Source organism: Alligator mississippiensis, chromosome 1, assembly GCF_030867095.1.
Source record: "Alligator mississippiensis isolate rAllMis1 chromosome 1, rAllMis1, whole genome shotgun sequence".
Taxonomy (NCBI): domain Eukaryota; kingdom Metazoa; phylum Chordata; order Crocodylia; family Alligatoridae; genus Alligator; species Alligator mississippiensis.
Window position 1 is genome coordinate 416,656,600 of NC_081824.1, and position 19,644 is coordinate 416,676,243.

The following is a 19,644-nucleotide window of genomic DNA, read 5'->3' on the forward strand; positions in this document are numbered from 1 at the left end:
GCTGGGCACCCTGGACCCAATCCTGGTGATAGGTGGTAGCACTGAGCTGCCAGGAACCAATCCCAGCATGCAAGAAGTTGGAGATGGCAGTTCCAGGCCCCTGGGACTGATCTGGCCTGCAGGGCCACTGCTCTAAACAACTACAGATTAACAGGCTGTAATGGAAATCTGGTACAAATTTGCCTTGGTTGAAGGAATGGTAGGTATGAGGTAAATCTTTTAAATGTGGAGCTTGGAGGTAAAGGAAGAGGAAAATCGTTAAGGCTATGATAGAAGCAGTCCTTCCAGGAAAACATGTAGACCTTTTTTTTTTCAGCTGGGACTGATCTCAACAGCCAATGGTGCCCACAGAGTTTTCACTCACAAGTAAGTACAAGCAACTGAAGCCCAGAACTTCATTCACCTAGAAACTGCTTTCAGTTGTGCCTGAACTAATGGGGGCACTGCAAAAATTCAAGCTCTTTTGAGCACATATTCAAAGGAGGAGGAGACAGCTTCTGGTCCCCTTTCCCAGCTTTGTACACGTATGTAGAGCAAGCCCCAATCTATTTCATGATTGCAGCATTAGTTAAATATTGATGAGAGATGTGAAATGCTTTTGGGTTTCTTTGTGAGAGGCACAAAATGCTTGACACGTTAGCATGAATGGAAGATTATTGCATCCTTTGATTTAAGATGTGATAACTGCCGTTATTCCAATCAAACATGTCAGATTCAAGGCACATTGGGGAAACTCCCAAATCAAGCACCATCCTAAGTGCTCATAACCCACTGACAGAATGTAATTGGTGTTTGTATTCATGTAGTAAGCAATAAGAACAAGTTCATACCAAGTTCATCTCCATCCATGGTAGGGCAGACAGATGTGACATCGGCGTCAGCTAAAAAATTCAGAAGAGTCTGTGGGACTTCAGCTTGCCATTGTTTTCTGTTTTCCAGGAAATTATCTACCACATCAGCATCTAAGGGAAAATGTAGCACAGTGATTCTCAACTGGGGTTCTATGGCACATTGCGAGATCCCTTGAGGGGTGCTGCAGCACCTAGCTAGTGTATAAGGACTAAAGCACTCGCCTCCCTGCACCATTAGCTCCCCATCCCTGCTCCAGTGTGCTGCAAACCAGTGGTGTTTCTAGCTGCTCCTCTGAGAACTGCTGCTGCTACTGCCCTCCCCCAACCTGCAGCACAGCTGCACTGCCAGCTGTCACATTCTGACCAGCATGCTCTGCTGCAGGCAGACCATGCTTTTCAGCTGAACTCATCTCAACCCCCCACTTCCCCTGAGTCACAGGGGTCACCCTTGCCCCCTCATGAATGGGCCTAGAGTGGGAAGTGGTGGCAGAAGTTGGAAGGAGCAGGGCACAGCAAGGTGAGCTCTTACCCCACCACCCTCCTATGGCACCAGCTAGATCAGTTTTGTAACGTGTTTCGCCTCAAGGCTGCTCTTCATAACTTCTGAAGTCAAATGCTAGCTAGCTCAGTGAATTTCAACCAGCATCTTAGAAACATGGAGGGCTGCTTTGAAGTTAAGAAGGTTAGAACCATGGCTGTACCAGGTGCGGAGCTAGGACCCCCTGAGCTTGGTGGCCATGGGCAGTCAAGTTTACCTGTTGTGCACTCTGGCCTTTCTGCTACCTCTCCCTTTATGCTGGCTGCCATGCCTTTGATACAAAGTTTTATCACAATTTGAGAGGCTGTGCTCCATCACTGGAGTAACACCTAGGTGTTTATTTCCATTCCTCTCATCATAGGGCTGCCATTCTGGCCCAATACACATTTGTCCTAGCAAACCCCATCAACAGCCGCATGCTGGCCTCCCAGATCCACTCTCTCTTAAGGCCTAATCAGGACTCTCTCTGGCAGTCTTCCCCCTTTCAAGCCTTCAGCTGCCTCTCTTGGAAACTTAATCTGTAATGTGCTTAGCTCAGTCTTGGCTTTCCGCTCCTCTCTACAGTAAGTGTGGCTCAGACTGGCCTTTCCCCTGGGTATGCTTGCCTACCCCCTGCTCTATACAGCAGATGTGCTTGCTCACACTCTGCCTATCCCAGGCAGGCTACCCCATCGCCAGGGATCCTGGTTTTCTCTGATAAAAAAAATCCCCAATTTTCGGCTTAAAAAAAGTAACCCAAAATCCACATTTTCCTTGATTAAAATAAAACACCACATCCGGTGCGCCGCCACCCCACCCACTGCATCAGTGTGCCAGGGGCCAGGGAGGAGGGCCCCATGCAGGCTGCTTTGCCCCAGGCCGCGGAGGCTCTGCAAAACTGGAAGTGCCACAGTGGGTGCTTCCGGTTTCACTTTTACCTTACAAACTGGCATGCTGGTTAATAGAGCCATGCCAGTTTGTAAGGTGTCGGATAACATCATTAGTAGTGTTTCATTTCATTAAAATGAAACACCACTATATATAGATATCCATATAGATAGTGGTGTTTCATTTTGATCATGGAAAAATGTGGATTTGGGGTTACTTTTTTTAAACTGAAAAAATTGGGGATTTTTTTTTAAATCAGAGAAAACCAGGATCCCTGCCCATCACTCATTGAGCACATCTACACGAGCTGTTTACTGACCAATTTCCTTCTCAGTAACGTCTTAGCATCTACACATTCAGCCCTATTAAGCCACAATAAATGAATAAATGCAGCCATAGGGTAGTACTTGTCCACACAAGTACTATTCTACAGCAGTGTTATTTAGTGCACTGCAACGCATGTGTAGACACTGATAGGGCTGGCTAGGGCATGTGTAAATGCAGCACCCAGGAGCAATAAATTCATGAACTGCTCTGGAATTCATTTGGTCAAATTAACTGCACATGTAGACACGCCTACTGAGTGCCCTCTGGAGCAGTTCTAGCTCTTTCCTTAAGTGTAATTGCCCAAGGTCCACTCTATTTCACACAGTGCACACAATGCCCTCTCTAGGTAGCTCTAGTGTCCATAACTCTTCAGTGCCCCTTTGCTAGGTACCCTGTGATTTTACAGAGCTAATTCTAATAGTATAAAAGCCTAAGTCTGTCTGTCTGTAATGCTTTATTTGGCTGACAAACAGCCAATCAGAGTGTGAACAAGCATTCCAACAGGAGCTGGCAGCATGGTAGAGCGCCACCACGATGGCAAGGATACAGAGGATGGAGGGGTTGGGGCCAATGGCCTTAACGCCCCCCCGCCCTGCTCCCTGGAGGCAGGGGCAACAGAGCAGATGGAAGAGTGGAAGCACACCCCTTGTTTCTTGGAGGTGGTGGTGGTGGCATAGGGGGGAGCAGGGTCAGGGGGGTGAGGTCACTAGCCCCTCCTCCCTTCCACTGTCACCAGCTGCATGGCCTGGAGCAGGCACACCGCAGCGGCGGTGCGGGGAGGGGAGAGTGGGCTCAGGCCCCGTGCTAGGGAGGACTGGGCCTGAGGGTGGGGAGAAGCTGGGCCACAGTGGCAGGGAGAGCAGCAGGCCCAGGCCAAACCAGCGGTGGCGGGAGTCTATGTGGGGGAGAGAAGGCGGGAGAGGAGGGGAACTGAGCCCAAGCCGGGGGAGAAGCAGGCCCGCCACAGTGGTGGGAGGGAGCCGCAGGCCCGGCCTGATGTAGCAGCATCTGGAGGAGGGGAGGAGCGAGCCTCCTTCCCCCCTTGGGCCCAGTCCCACTCCTTCCCCATCTCCCCTCCCTCGCATCAGCTCCAAGCCCACTCCTCCCATTCCCCCCCACTGCCACCAAGTCGGCCTGGGCCCACTGCTCCCCCAGTCACAGCGGCCTGGCTTCTCCCCAGCCTTGGGCCCAGTCCATCCCCACATTGGTACTGGACCTACTCCTCCCCTTCCCCCACTGCCGCCACCGTGGGGGGGAGCAGGCCTGGCCTGATGTGGCCCAACACAGCAGCGACTGGAGGAGTTGAGGAGCAGGCCTCCTCCCCCACATCGGGCCCAGGCCCAATGCTCCGCCATCCCCCCTCCCCCACTCCTCCTGTTCCCCTGCCACTGCCGATTTTGGCCCGGGCCTGCTGCTCCCCACCACCTGCAGCTGTGGCCTGGCTTCTCTCCACCTTCAGGCCCAGTCCTCCCCCACATTGGGCCTGGGCCTGCTCCTCCCCTCCCTCCACCTGTGTGGCGGGAAGTGGGGGAATGGGCTCAGACCCCAAGCGGCAGGAGGAAAGGGGGGAGTGGGCCCAGATGTGGGGGGCAAAGGGGCTCCATCCCCACCCACTCCCCCACTCTGTCATTCTTGACAGGCATTTGGCTAGTATCACCATAAAACCCAGCACCCTGCCAGGCTCCCTAAGTGGCCTCCATGCTCTCTATAAGCCACTCCCATGCCTTGTGACAAATGCAAACAAAATCCCACCAATTTAATATAAACTATAACCCCTGGGTACCTTAAGCTGCAGAGTTTTAGGTCATTCCCCAGGGAACTCGTTTCCCTTCCGTGTCCAGGGCTAAAATGTGTCCCCAGCCCAGGAATGAAGCTCAAAGAGCTCTAGGCTCTGCTCCCTTCCCATCACAAGCATTTTTAATTCTCATACCAGGCACAGAAGTAGTCATCACCAGGGATCCTGGTTTTCCATGATAAAAAAAAAATCACAAATTCTCTGATAAAAATCCCCAAATCCATGATTAAGATTAAATGCCCCCCACAGCCCTGCTTGTGCCACTTGCCCTCCACCCACTGCCCCTACGTCCCAACCCTGCTGGAGGGGGCCCTCAGCTGCCATGGCTATGGGGCCAGGGACCCAGGTCCGCAGCCCCCTGCCCCCAGTGGAAGGCAGCGGCTGCTACAGCCAGAGCAGGAGCTGGCTCCTCCCCTGCTGCTTTCCTCTGCAGGCGGGGGCAGCAGTGAGGACTACAACCCTGCACTGCCCCCATGCACACAGAGGAAGCATGGCCAGGGCAGTGCGGAGCTTGCAGCGGCTGGCAGCTTTCATGCATAACCCTGCCGCACCAGTTGCACACGCTGCTCTCCGAAGGGCCTGGAGGAGGGCAGCAGGGTGGGGAGAGCAGCATTTGCGACCCAGGGTTTGCAGCTGGCTGGGCACTCCAGCCGGGGGATGGGGGGCTTGCAGTCTCCCCACTCCCGGCCCGAGTGCCTGGCCAGCTGTAAACCCCACCTCTCTGCCAGAGAGTGCCCAAGCTGGCTGAGGAAGCCAGGGAGGCTGCAACCGCCCTCCCCCTGCTGGCTGCAAACCTCCCCTCTCCCTCAGCCCCTAGCCAGCTTCCCCCCTAGCCATGCCCTGCAACCCCCAAGCTCCACTTAACTCCAGCAAGAAGTGTGAGCCTGAAGCAGCTTTCGGTAAATGCAAGCATCAGGCCCCGCCCTTTCCCCTCTCCCTTCCCCTCCAGGCAGGGTTGAGGGTTTCCCGCCCCTTTTACAAACAGCTCTTGTAGGCTGGAACTCTGCCAGCCTGCAGAGCTTTTTGCAAACAGGGGAAATCCGCAGGTTTCTCTTCTAAAAGGGAAAATCCGCGTTTTCTCTGATAAAAATAGGAAATTCGTGGTTTTCTCTGCTTTTCCATGGGAAACAGAAAACCCGGATCCCTGATCATCACTATCAGGATCCTGGAATTCTGCTACAACCCCGCAACTGCTCTCTCCAACTTTGCAGAACCTGCTCTTAGCTCTCCCTTAGTTGCTTATATCACCATATAAGTAACAGGGGTTACCTTAGGCCCTTGCTACACAAAGTAAAAAAAAAGATTAATAATAATTGAATTGCCTTCTAAATAGATTTTAGTGCAATTCTAATGTTAATTATGATGTATCAGAAATCAGAAGCAAGAACTTGTAAAACAGGATCCTATCAAATAAACTGGTTCAAGAAAGGGAGGAAAGTGGATCCGGCAAACTACAAGCCCATCAGCCTGACCTCTATCCTGGGCAAGGTCTTAGAAAAAATTATTAAAGAGGCCATTCTTAACAGACTGTCCAACGGCAACATCCTGAGGGCTAGCCAGCACAGGTTTGTTGCAGGTAGGTCTTGCTTGACCAATCTTATTTCCTTTTACAACCAGGTAACCTATCACCTGGATAAGGGAGAGGAGATTGATGTCATATACCTTGACTTTAAAAAAGCCTTCAATCTGCCAAGATCATAGTATCCCATGATCACCTCTTGGCAAAACTGGCCAACTGCGGCCTTGGGTCCACCACAATCCACTGGCTGGGGAATTGGGTCCGTGACTGGACCCAGAGAGCGATGGTTGACAGAAGTCAATCATCATGGTGCCTTGTGACCAGTGGGGTCCCCCAAGGCTCGTCCTTGGACCTATATTGTTCAACATCTTCATTAATGATATGGACACTGGAGTCAGAAGCAGACTGACCAAGTTCGCCAACGATACCAAACTCTGGGGTAAAGCATCCATATCTGAGGACAGAAGAGCGATCCAGGCTAACCTTGACAGCCTCAGGTAACGGGTGGCCGAGAACCTGATGGTGCTTAACACCGTAAAATGCAAGGTTCTCCACCTTGGGAGGAAAAACCTGAAGCATCCTTATAGGCTCGGCAGTGCTACACTGCACTACGGATGAAAGGGACTTGGGAGATCATGGTTGACCACAAGATGAACATGAGCCTTCAATGTGATGCTGCAGCTAGTAAATCGAGCAAAACGCTGGTTTGCATCCACAGATGCTTCTCAAGCAAATCCCGGGACATCATTCTCCCATCCCAGGATGTCATTCTCTCATTGTACTCGGCCTTGGTGAGGCTGCAACTGGAGTACTGCATCCAGTTTTGGGCTCCACAATTCAAAAATGATGTGGAGGAGCTTGAAAGAGTCCAGAGAAGAGCCACGCGCATGATCAAAGGTCAGGAAAACAGATCTTATGACGAAAGGCTGAGAGCTATGGGGCTCTTTAGCCTGGAAAAGTGCAGGCTCGAGGATGATCTGATGGCCACCTGTAAGTTTATCAGGGATGTTCACCAGGATCTGGAGGAACAATTTTTCACCAGAGCGCCCCAAGGGATGACAAGGTCGAATAGTTATAAACTCCTGCAAGACCATTTCAGGCTGGACATAAGGAAGAATTTCTTTACTGTCTGAGCCCTCCAGGTCTGAAATAGCCTGCCATCGGAGGTGGTTCAAGCACCTCCATTGAACACCTTCAAGAGAAATTTGGATGCTTATCTTGCTGGGATCTTATGACCCCAGCTGACTTCCCGCCCCTTGGGCAGGGGGCTGGACTCGATGATCTTCCAAGGTCCCTTCCAGCCCTAATATCTATGAAATCTATGAAATGGTAGCAGTCACTGACTGAACATAGTACAGGTTTCCCTCACTTTATGCTGTACATGTGTTCCTAGAAAAAGGTGCATAACTCGAATTTGCAGAAAGGGAACCCACTTTACAACGTAATGAATAGGGATACATTCCAAGACCTTGACTGTACTGACCCCCAGGCCCATTTCTACCACTTTTACAAGCCAAATTTGGTACTCACCTGCAGCAGACAGTACACACAAGCATAGGGCACTATCATAATGAGGATGGCAACGATAGAAACATGTGTCTCGGGCAATGAGTGAGATCCACACAGGAGACTGTATTTTGGTGTGCATCACTCATACAATGCACCTCACAACTGACTGCAGGCTTCCATCACATAGATTGCATAAGAGTGAATTTACCTCGCATATACAAAAATTGGTATAAAAGGGTCATTGCATAAGAGTGAATTCGCACATACAGAACCCGCATAAAGCAAGGGAAACCTGTATGTTCAAATTAAGATATTCACTTGACCCAACCTTCACTATAAAATACCTGTTTCCTGACAACATAGTTCTTCCAAAGCTCTGTCTGTGTGATCTTCATACACATTCACCAGTTTCTCCTTAAGATTCTCACTGTCGTCAAAAGTTAGAGTCTCATTAAGTTTATCTGGTTCCTAAAACAAAATGGAATTTACTAAGAAACAGAACAACAACATTTAATCACTTCCATTTTTTTTCTCATTCAGAATGTAACAAATGTTACAGCAGGAGTTGCAGAACAAGCTTTGTTATTGGTTTTCATAAAGCTTTGCAGACATGTAAAAAGACTAGTTGGTAGATGGCTCCCTAATAAATAAAGAGAAATGTTTTGGACAGGAGTTTTCCTTTGAGATTTGAGGATTTTTAAAGTACAGATATCTGTAACCTCCTAAATTAATAGATATTGATCATAACTACATCTTGACTTTATGGCTATAAAAGTTCAGGTTTTAACAAATGAAAATCCTATGCTGTCTAAAGGATCATCTAATTTCTTCCAAACATAGTGCACCTGATTTATTCCTTTTTTGTGCTGGTGAGCTTTCATTGTAATAAAAATGGAGCCACTCAGGTAGAAAACTGGAGTAATGCAGTAATTAATTAATTGGGCCCATCTTTTAGTTATTATTTTTCTTGAATGTATTTCATGAAAAGGATGAAGAATGATTATTGTCCTCCTCTACATTTGTTCACAGGCCAGCTCAACCCTCCACAAAAAAGGATATAACATTTTTTTGCATTCTGATCATTTTTATACCAGAGTTTTAGAAAAAAAGTAGCAAGTAGCTGAACTAGGGAACAGTAGGATGTCTTGTCCAAATTGCTTAACTCCTAGGTTGGTGAACATGAGCTGTCTGAACCACAAAATGTATGGTAGCTCTGGTAGAGACCCCACCAAAGCTATGTAAGATGGTCCTGAGTGCATCCCTAATTCTGCAAGGCTGTACAGGCTTCATTCTTTTACCAGGTCTAATGATTCTCTGTTCCAGTTAAGCTCACAAAGCCTGCAGGAGTCTGGGCCATGGCAGTGCATAGTGTGAAAATAAAATGAATCATGACAGACCAATCAGGAACAGTCCTGGAGCTTGTGCAGTTCACTTCTATAAATTCAGTCTAACTAGATGGGCTCTTGGTCCCACTGCTCCCCCTTGATTCTGCAGAAGTTATAATCTCTGAACATAACTGACACCCTGTGGGGGGGTCTCTCTCTACAGAGCTTATAAATATGAAAGGGACTGAGTTTGTAAACTGACAGGAATTTTTCTGAAAAGTTTTTATATAATATTTTTCAGAAATGCAGTGCACTTTTGAAGTCCATGGAACAACCACAGATTCATATCTATTGTAATAACTCCAGGAATAGCCATTAATATTTTCCACTAACTCTAAAACATACCTTTATTAAAGTCATTTACAAGACAAATATGTAGTTTGTAAACAAATCCACTGTTTAGATATGTTCCTAAAAAACTTTTACAGAAGTGATATAACTTCCACTTTCACTGTTTCTTATCTCATGGAAGCATCGTACATTACCATCAAACTTCTCACTAAGAATCTTACTCTGGTAAAAGATTATACAGTATCGGGTAGAATGGACTTATTCTAACAACAGAAGAAATGAGACTGGAATAGAAGCCTAACTACAACTTAAATCGTGGAGCTGCTATCATGTCTTCAGTCTACTGAAGCAAAAGTATTTTAAAGTAACTACAACATACCTCTTCTTGCATGGTGTCTTCCTCAGGAACACATGCATCTAAATTAATTTCAAACTTTACTCCTCCCTAAGAAAAGAATATTCACAGACTCCATTAAAATACTTTATCAAAATATATGTACCTTAAAAGGGACTGCAAGTATGTGAACATAAACAAACTTTGGCTGCTTCCCTATAGCAGCTGCTGCCTGTCACCAGAAATACTGACAGCAGAAGTAGCCTAGTATAGACAAGGCCTAAGAGCAGATGTTATCACTGTTTAGGACAGTGGTTTCCAAAGTTTCACCACACAAGGAACATTTCCAAGGTGCAACCCTGAGTAGTTGACCACATCAAAAAGGGGCTTGCAGACTGCATTTGGATCACGCTTCGGGAACCACTAGTTTAGGAGTATTCTCAACCTGTGAGTAAGTCTGTTCCTTTCCTTGATGACCCCAAAGAAACTCTTATCCAGTAATCCATAAAAGTACCTTTGGTGTTCACTATCAAGCAACCTGCTTGTCAGAGCTATTGTGACATAATAAGATGGGGGTGGCCAAAACGTGGCCCACAGGCCAGATTTGACCCTCCAAGTGATTTTATCTGGCCCACAATGGGTCCCTCAGCCCCATCTGGCCCAGACATGGGGGGCAGCCTGGGCTGTGGCATGTGTGGCTGGTCCTGCTTCCCCTGGGTGTAGCACAGCAGCTGGACTCCACTTCTTTCCAGCCACCACTGCCAGTGTTGCTGTCGCCACTGGATCCAGCCCCATTGCCCAGGCACCCCGGCCCATCCATCCTGCACCCACTGCCAGGGGCATTGGGTGGAGCGAGTGGGCAGGGTCTCTACGGAGACTGGCCTGAGCCCACATGGGCATGATGCGCTTGGCCAGGCAGATGGGATGGGGCCACAGATAGGCAGGGAGTGGCATCCAGGAGCAGGGCAGGTGGGTGGGGCTGAAGCTAGGGCCAGGGTCACAGAGCAGGATCACAGGGCAGTGATAGTGTGGGGCCAGAGCTAGGGTAGAGCCATGATCCACTACCCACATGTCCATATAATGGACATCGGTTCTGCAGGAAGGGGCATGCTGGGAACAGACTGTGGCTCTGCCCCAGGACTTCACCCCATGCTGTCAGTGTCCTGTGATCCCAGCCCCAGCCCTGCCCATCCCACTCCCAGACACTGCTCCCCACCTGCCCACAGCCCTATCCTATATGCCCAGCAGTGTGTGCCCTGCTCACCCAGACCCTGGGTCATCTCCATGGAGAGCCATTAAGGGAGTTTTTATGAGTTGTTGCAGGCCGGGGAGGCAGAGGGGTACTGATTCAGCCTGCAACAGCTCACCAACACTCCCTAAGTGGCCCTCCAGCCCAAATAATTGCCCACCCTTGTAATAGAACCATTTGAAGCAAACAGGGGAAAATGATCAAGGGAAAGAATGTTAGGGAATGACCTCAATTACCTTTGTTTTATGCTTCTTTTCCAGGACTCTTCTCTCTTGCCAGTTCTGTAGTCTGATTTGTTTCAAGTTCTGTTCAAGGTCCTTTATGAGAAAAAACAACACACTGTATACTAAATTCAAGAAGCATAAGTATACAACCACTCCTTAGAACCAGACTAGATATAACGTATCTATAAAATGTCTGGCTTATAGAGAAAATACGGTCATTAACTTCCTACAAGCACATCACTGTGGAAATATTCCACTCATTGCTTCGCTAGTAATTAGAACTGAACAGCAAAGTAAGTGACAATGCTGGCTAACTTGGCAAAATGAATTAGGAGTCTTTCCAAAGAGTGCAAAAGGCTGATATTTCAAACTGCCAAGCTTTAACAATATTTTGCTAGATTACTCACAACAAACCAAAAAAAACCCCCACTTGTCTCCAAGAGAATCACGTGCAACAGATTTCAGGGTGTTTACCTCCAATATTAGAAGATGATACAAAATTGGAAGTTAGTAACCCTCTTAACTGATGAAAGACTAATCACTCCCCATAATAGCTTGTCTCTTGGAAGCACTTCACAGTTATTCAATTACACCTGGGTCAGGAACCAGGACATAGGTCTTTATTAGATAACTGCCAAACAAACAAAGAAAATGAAAACAATGCAATATTTTAAGGAGTCCCATGCATGAAGGCACATCATCATCTCCCTAATGAAAGGTCATTACAATTTAAACAGTTTAATATTTTTAAATATTAAAAGTGGGAACAATTTCTCAGGTGGATGGAGGATGTTCGTGAACTCAACTGAGGTCAAGCACTGTGTTATCAGGCCTTTCCTATTAAATGTCATAAGAAAGTAAGTTTCCATGCTGTTTTAACCTTGCCTTCCACTAAACTGGCTGAGCCTATGATATTCCCATCCTGCAGTCTATCCAGTCAAGAGGTATGCAGGTCCCCTTCCTCCAGCTGTTTAGCACAGGTCTGATCTACAGTCTGCTGAAGTCAATGGAATGTCTGCCACTGATACCAATAGGCACTCAATCAGGTCTCAGCTGCAATGTGGTTTCAGTATTTCAACATACATCATTGTCTCTAACGTAATGAGGAAACCTCTTAGAACAAAATCATGGCTTGGAATTGGATAGCCCCATGGGCTATATTTTGCCCACCCATGTCCTATTAGGTAACAACAGCTCTGACAAGCAGGTTGCTTGAGAGAGAAAGAGAGAGCGAGAGCAAGAAAGATTGAGATTGATTTAAAAAAAGAGTTAGCCTGTATATCTTTTTGTGGGATGACTGCCAGTGCCTCCTCCCAGCTGGAGTGCCATAAGCCCCACAAAGGTGGAAGCTAACGCTCACCTGAGTTAAATTATGCAAAATTAGGTGCAGTTATGCATTTTATGCGCAAAACTACATGAGCGCATAATTGCGTAATTCCCTGGGGTGTAACATATACATTCACACACACACACACACACACACACACACACACACACACTAAAATAGATTGTTCAGAGAGCAAATCACCTAAAATTGGAGGCTTTGTATGACTGGAGCTGCACTTTGCAAGCTAAAATGCTGCTAAACAAATTGACTTTAATTCTGTTTCACTCTGAACATTGTTTCAATGCATGGATCTTTGCTGTGGTCCAAATCCTTTTCCCAACCCTCATCTCCAGGAAAAAAGCTAGCTGCTGTAGAACACCACTGGCAAAAAGGATGAAACATCTTGTTCCCCACAGCACTGGAGCTGTGAAGTGAAAGATTTGGGTCACTGGAGAGCGAATTCAGCAGACGGGGGGGACTTTGCCTCGCTGTGGAGCCAAGCCCACAATGCCACGTGCCGCCTTGGGAAACACATCGGCTGCGCCTGGACCTGGACCAAGGAGAGCTGGAAGCTGGGAGTTTCCCTGCAACCAGCCCTGCATGCTGACCACGTCACCGTGACGCCCCCCACAAGGACCTTCCTGGAGAGGTTCCTGAAGGACGCCATCTGAAACAAGTACGCTGGTGACCCGAGGACCAAACCCGACCAGGGCAAGGTCTTCAACGTCACCTCGAAGTGGGACTCCAGCAACCACTGCATGCCCAGTGGGAGCTTCACGTGTTTCGCAGACCGGTGTTTCCTCCACCGCGCCCACCTCAAACTGCCTGCCTCTGAACAGGGTCGTCCGCTTCGGCCACCGGGACAAGAGGTGCCAATGGTGCAGCTACGCGACAGAGACCCTCCCCCACATGCTGTGCAGCTACAAGCCGCACATCAGAGCCTGGCAGCTCTGCCACAACGCTGTCCAGGACTGCCTGGTGAGGGCCATCCCGGCCGCAGCGGGGGAGATCTCCATGAACCGCACTGTCCCGGGCTGCGAGAGCCAGATACGACCCGACATCATCATCATGAACAAAGAGACCAAGAAGGTCGTGATCGTGGACATAACCATCCCCTTTGAGAACTGGCACCAAGCCTTCACTGATGCCCGGGCTCACAAGCAGGAAGTATGCCCCGCTGGCTGACATCCTGAGGGGCTGTGGCTATGACGTGATGGTTGACATGCTCGTGGGAACGTTCGGAGCCTGGGACCCCAGCAACTAGAGCATCCTGCCTGCCTGCCGCGTCTCCCGCCGCTACGCCAAGCTGATGCGCTGCCTCATGTTGTCTGACACCATCCGTTGATCCCATGACATCTATGTGGAACACATCACGGGCCACCACCAGTACTCCAACCCCACCAAATGAACCACCGCCAGACCGGACCCAGAGGGGACCGCCTGAACCCCCCCTCTGCACCAGATGGACCTTCACTTCGAGAGGATTCTTCAGCAATGGACAATCCCGCTGCACCCGAAGAGGACCCCCACGATGAGACTCTACATGGACTGAGACACTTTCTTCGAACTACTTCCTCCACCGTTGCGCACCATTGTAACGGATTTGTATGTATCTATCTTCTTTCTCTCTCAGCGTTGCAAACCCCATCCCTCCCCCTTCCCTCACCCCAGGCTTAGTTGGCTAACATTGTATTTTCTGTAACCTAGTTGCGTTCCCCTCCTCACCCCCATCCCTCTAATGTTAGTCCCTTGCTCGGGCGATTTGTATTTCCCTACCAGCTTTGTCATCTTTTGTGGATTCACAATCCTAAACATGTACTAATAAAAGTCAATCTGTTGTGTTTAACCAGTAAATCAAGAAAATTAAACAGACTAAAGCAAAATCATGTCATAACATAGATACATGAAGGACAACATCATAGGAACAAACCAGGACCAAACAAAGGGAGCCTTTGAAATAAATAGAGCACAGGGAGTTTCTCACCTATAGCACAAGCATCAATATCAGATCTAAGTTATTTACACATGCCTTATTCACTGTTCATCTTCACTGTTAGTACCTGGACTGGTTCTTCTCTTCTTGCAGGAGTCTCTTTGGAATCAGACTGGCTCCCAGCTTTACCTTCTTTCACAAGGTAGGTTTTGTCTTGTATTTTTTGATACTCCTAATGGTTATGTTTGCAAAATAGTCATTTTAGTTACTGCATAAATTGAATGTTAATGTCAAATGATCATTTCTAGTACTTTGTCTGTGTCTGGGTTTTCTTACCTGTGGGGCTCCTGCTCTACACTGAAGTTCCTTTACATCGTTGTGGTATTGTTGCCTAATTTTCTGCAACTGCTGAAGGTATTCCTGTTAAACAGCACCTCAATTAGAATATGAATTTCTGTTATTAGACAAAACAATTTTAATTACATGCAAATATATGCCTACTAATAAACAGACTGGTAGCCCCAGCTATTATTAAGATTATCTGATACTTTCCATTACAAGACCCTATTTTCAGTTGCTTATAACTTATTTCAAGGCAGTCCAACTTCTGGGCAGCCAGAGGCAACATGCCACAGACCCAGGAGCCACACACTGTGGGTACCCCCTCCTACTCCTCCACCATGTGGGCTGTCCAGCATTACCCCCACACAGTGCAAGCAGTCTGGCTTCAACCCCCTTCCAACCACATGCACCATGGGGACGGACCAATCCCACCCCATTGTGCACACAGCGCCACCCCATCTCCCAGCCATGTGTGCCATGTGGGCAGGCTCCCCACCTTCCCCCCAGTGCAAGCGGCCCAGCTTCCCATGCACAGCCACAAGGGAGAGGGCTGCTGCACACGCAGCAGGCAGACAGAGGGAGCTGGGCTGCCCAACACCCCCACCCCGGACTGCACAGAGCCCAGCTCCCCCTTTCCCAGCAGTGTGCCCCACACAGGCTGCCCCAGCACAGGCAGCAATGTGCCCCACTCCCTCCACCCACCTGTAGTGCAAACCATCTCCCTTCTTTGACAAGTGTGCAGCTCTGGCACTCCAGCCTCCTCCCAGCTACTGCAACAGGAGCAAATGGGAAGGGGAAATGATGGGCAGGTGGGAACCCACAGGTTGCATGCTACCCGCCTTAATCAAATTTTGGCTGAAATTTTCCATGCCAGATGTTTGCAGCAGAATGTTTACAAGGTTTTAGACAACATGTTCAGCCATATCCAAAAATACAGCTAGGGACTGGCTGGGCATTGGCTGTAGGACTACACCTGCTCTACAGGGACTGCCGCTGCTTTAACTGCAGTCACAGAGCCAAAGCCACGGAGAACCCTTGTGTAAAGAGTCCTTTGCTGACAGTTTTTCTGGTACCAGAGCCACACCAGCTTTCCCACATGGCAGAAACTCTGTTAGCAAGAGCTGCCGTCTACTGGCAAAGCTGCATTCATCTTTTCACATCTAGCCAACAGGGCTCTGCCACCAGAACTTTATAATGTAAAGGCTCAAGCTGGGATGGGAGAACCAAGGGTAGAAACAGGCTGGCTATTAGGCAGGAGCATGGTAACAGGGTAGAGACAGTAGGGTAATCCACATTAACATTTCAGAGTAAGGACTTGTAATCTGAAAAAGGAATAACCCTTGTGTGAGAGACATACCCTTTGCTTTGATCATGGAAATCTACTTAAGTTTGGCTTCACAAAGTCTAACTTTGCACCTGGACAGTTGACTTTGTGGAGTTTAACAGCTAAAGGCTCCAAAGCTTCTGAGCACAGGAAGCATGCCCCAGCCCTTCACAGGTCTTGTGCTGACCAGACTGCACACATGCCATTCGTATTAAGCGTGCTCCACATACAATGGGGTTACACAGGCAAAACAAGATTTTTTTCTGTAACTGCTACTCATAGCTAAATGAGGCTGGATATACTCCAGGATTAGAACTAAAAGCTGTGGGTCAGGCTCTACTATTAGACTCTCAATGGCTCCCCTGGCAGTGTGGAAGAGGAAGCACATGATTCAAAGGCAGAAGGAACAAGAGCCAGACTTGGGAGAAAGAAAGAAATAAAGTATGACAAGGAATCTGGTTGACTGGGACTGGAGTTGGGGGAGGAAAGAAGTTGTGACTAGAGGTTGGGTGGAGATTCATCATGGAATGCTGGAATTGATTGGACAAGGCAAATGACACTGAAAACTCTAGGGGCAGCTCTGACTGGTAGGGCAAGGAAGTGGAATAAGAGCCGAAAGAAACTAGGACTCGAAACCAAAGAGGGAAATACTGAGAATAGATGAGGACATGAGGGGTTGTGGGGAGACTTGGACAAGGAGCTGAAGAAGAAAGGAATGAGACTAAGATAGAAGAAAGAATTTAGGGGCTTGGACTGGGAGGTAATAGATTGGGAGAAACAGAGGCAGAGGACTAGAAACTGGAGAAAGGAGGAAAATTAGAGGTCTGATATCAGATCAGCACCAATATAAAGAAACTTGGCCTGATGCGGCCAATAATTTGCCTGATAAATGCCGTGCATACGCACAGCCGCAATGTAGCACGCAGGCCAATGAGCTCTTCCACAAACTTGGCAGTGAGCTCTTCACCCCCATGTCCAAATCACTGATAAAAATGTTGAAAAAGCACTGGACCAAGCACTTGGTCTAGTGGTTGGCCCATGCATGGTTGGCCTGTGCACTTCCCGAGTCAGGTAAAACTCTTCGATACAGGTCAGGAAGCAATGCAACCGATCCGACTTAGTCAAGTGTTTCTCCTAAGAGATGTCTGGGTAATTGAAGTCACTCATGATGACCGTGTCCCGTGCGTGCACAGCCTCTGCCAGTTCTAGAGAAAACACCAGATCGAGTTCCTCCCCCTGGTTTGGTGGTTTGTAATATACACCTACAGTCTCTCTCACCAGGCCCCACCTTCCGCTGTAGTTTAACCCAGAGGGTTTCAAGTCGCTCTTCTTTGGAGTCAATGCTGGCCTCCAAGGAGGTGTACTGCTCCCTCACATAAAGCACTATATGTAAGGGAGCAGTACAGCTCCTTGGAGGCAGTTATTTAGTACTTGCGATGAAGCATCTCATGTAGACATGCCTCTATGTTGCATGGCAGGGCAAAATTGAGTTAAGAGATAAGAAAATAATACCTAGTTTGGTTTGTAAAAGTGGGGACCTACTCTCTCTTCCACTATTCTTACAATGATGTGACATCACCTGGGATCCTGGTTTTTTCTGACTTAAAAACATCCCTAATTTTTGGTTTAAAAAAGTAACCCCAAATCCACATTTTTCTATGATTAAAATGAAACACCATATATTAGTAGTGAATAACCACTTTTTTTAAACTGAAAATTGGGGATTTTTTTAAATCAGAGAAAACCAGGATCCCTGGACATCACTTAGTTCAATAGAAGTGACATGAGAATTAGGATCAAGCTCCTACATATCTTTCTGTCTTGCTAGCCTATCAAACCTGGCAGCAGTACTACATAACCTGCAGACAAATCTAGCTAATACTTATGGGCATGTGAATGTATGTGGCTTTTTACAAAGAAATACCACTACAAATTGGTATAACAACACAGCTCTGGCCAACCAAGATCAGCATGTCTTTTACCTGTTCCTTTAATTTGTTTTTTCTAGCAAGGTCCTGCTGATGGTCTTTGAGGCATTCTTGTTTCCTTTCCTGCTTCTGAATCTGGTTGTAATGTATGTCAGCAGAGGATGGTTGCAGCCCCTATTAATGTACAAGATTATTCACAGAGCAAAATAATTTCCATTTGGCAAGTTCACCCAATTCATCCTCACTCTTTCACCTTGAAAAAAAATTAAAAAATAAGTAGAAACATTCTACGCTGTCAGATTTTTTTAACAATAAAAAAATAAAACCTTCTGAGCAACTTTGGAAAAAGTAAATCAACAAAAACATCAGAAACAGATTTTCTACTTGCCAAGGTTATACTCTGCTATGAGAAAGGGTTGGGTTCACTTTCTTGGGCTTCATCAACTCCCATTACATGAATGTTATTCTCTGATCCAGTATTTACTTACCAATTGTTTTTCCACTTTCATCTTGTACTGTTGGGCTTCAAGCCGTCTTTGAAGATATTCTCCAACCCTGACAAAAAACCATGCCATTCATCTCTGGTATCTGTGTTAACAACTTTCAACAAAATAATTTACATGGAAGTCCCCTATAGCCACCCACTCACCTACATCTTTCTTCTTTTATCAGACGTTATTAACTAAACTCACTACATTATGTGAAATATAAAAAGAATGTATTTCTAGAACAATAACACTGCAGCAATTAAGTATAAAGATACTTTATAGTTTATATTTTTCCTCTACCCTTTCCACTTCTCTGATTATACTAATCTTCTGCTGGGTCTGTAAAATCTGCCATAGTTTCATTTTTCATTTGAGAAATAGCCTGTGAGCAATGTTACTAAAATAACATTATTTTGTAATGCTTTCACACAGGGGGGGAAAGAATTGCCAGAATTAGGGTTGTATGTTCAACCCCTAGCTTCCTGACTTTTTATATATCCAACTTAACTGTGCATTAGCCTGGAAGTTTTCTTTAAGTGCAAAACAGTTAGCAAAGTTCCCTGATCTATAACTATTTGACTTCAAAAATCTGATCTATTGCTGTTGGTCAGTAAGTGAAACTACACTCACGATAGTCTAAAATGCAAACTTCACGGTCATATGGAGACACTCAAGCCAACTTTAAATGAACTAGTTTGGGAACTAAAAGCAGCCCAGCCACGACAGCATGGACCTCCATGAGGGATATTATACCTTGATTTTTACACGGGCTTTGGAGGCTGCTCTGACATCTATCTGCAGCCACACAGCCACCAAAACCTACAATAGCTAATTTTAAATCTAGCTAGGGGATTCCCCCTACACTGCAATCTACAGTGCAGACATACATTGAGTCTGGCCTTAACTGAATAATTCTAGATTCAGCCATCCATCACTCTTAATTAAGACATCCTGAGCCATGCCATCCTTGCACAAAACACTTTGACCCACCCTACTTTAACTGAAGCTTCCCAGCAAGGCACTATGTAAACCTGGTGCTCCAAAGCATTCTTAACCTGGCCTATTTTATAAAAGCCCCTCCATCCTTAACTAATGTATTGAAAGTTTCAGAAAAAAGGAGAAGAGCTCTCCATTGTGGAGCTTATAATCACCACAGGAGAAAGACTCTGAAGCTTATAAATGAGCAGGAGAAAGGGTCCTTTATGTTGAATCCAGTGCATAAACTCTGCAGGAGAAAATTTCTCTATAACCTACCTACATCATTCTCCAGGTTAGAAAACTGCAGTAGTAGTTCCTTCTGAGCTAGGAGAGGAACACAGACAGCACTTGGCCATTCTAGAGCATGTGTGAAGATAGAATGAGTTTTACTGAGTCCCAGAATTTTGACTAGGAGCTATACAGAGGTCTAGGAGA

At 47.0% G+C, this 19,644-nt stretch overlaps 1 protein-coding gene across 5 annotated transcripts in view; it reads right to left on the bottom strand.

The window, feature by feature from the left end:
• NEK5 (NIMA related kinase 5) overlaps nt 1-19,644 on the bottom strand; it is a 48,778-nt gene that overhangs the window by 9,872 nt on the left and 19,262 nt on the right. For 4 of the 5 annotated variants that reach the window (XM_019491387.1, XM_019491389.1, XM_006259869.3 and 1 more), the window contains exons 13-20: nt 18,232-18,298; nt 17,798-17,917; nt 14,486-14,569; nt 14,277-14,381; nt 10,902-10,982; nt 9,462-9,527; nt 7,751-7,874; nt 831-962 (exon numbers count right to left, since the gene is read on the bottom strand). In XM_019491387.1, coding sequence (XP_019346932.1) covers nt 831-962; nt 7,751-7,874; nt 9,462-9,527; nt 10,902-10,982; nt 14,277-14,381; nt 14,486-14,569; nt 17,798-17,917; nt 18,232-18,298 — 779 coding nt within the window. The remainder of the gene's footprint in view (nt 1-830; nt 963-7,750; nt 7,875-9,461; nt 9,528-10,901; nt 10,983-14,276; nt 14,382-14,485; nt 14,570-17,797; nt 17,918-18,231; nt 18,299-19,644) is intronic. The other variant, XM_019491388.1, reaches the window with a different exon arrangement.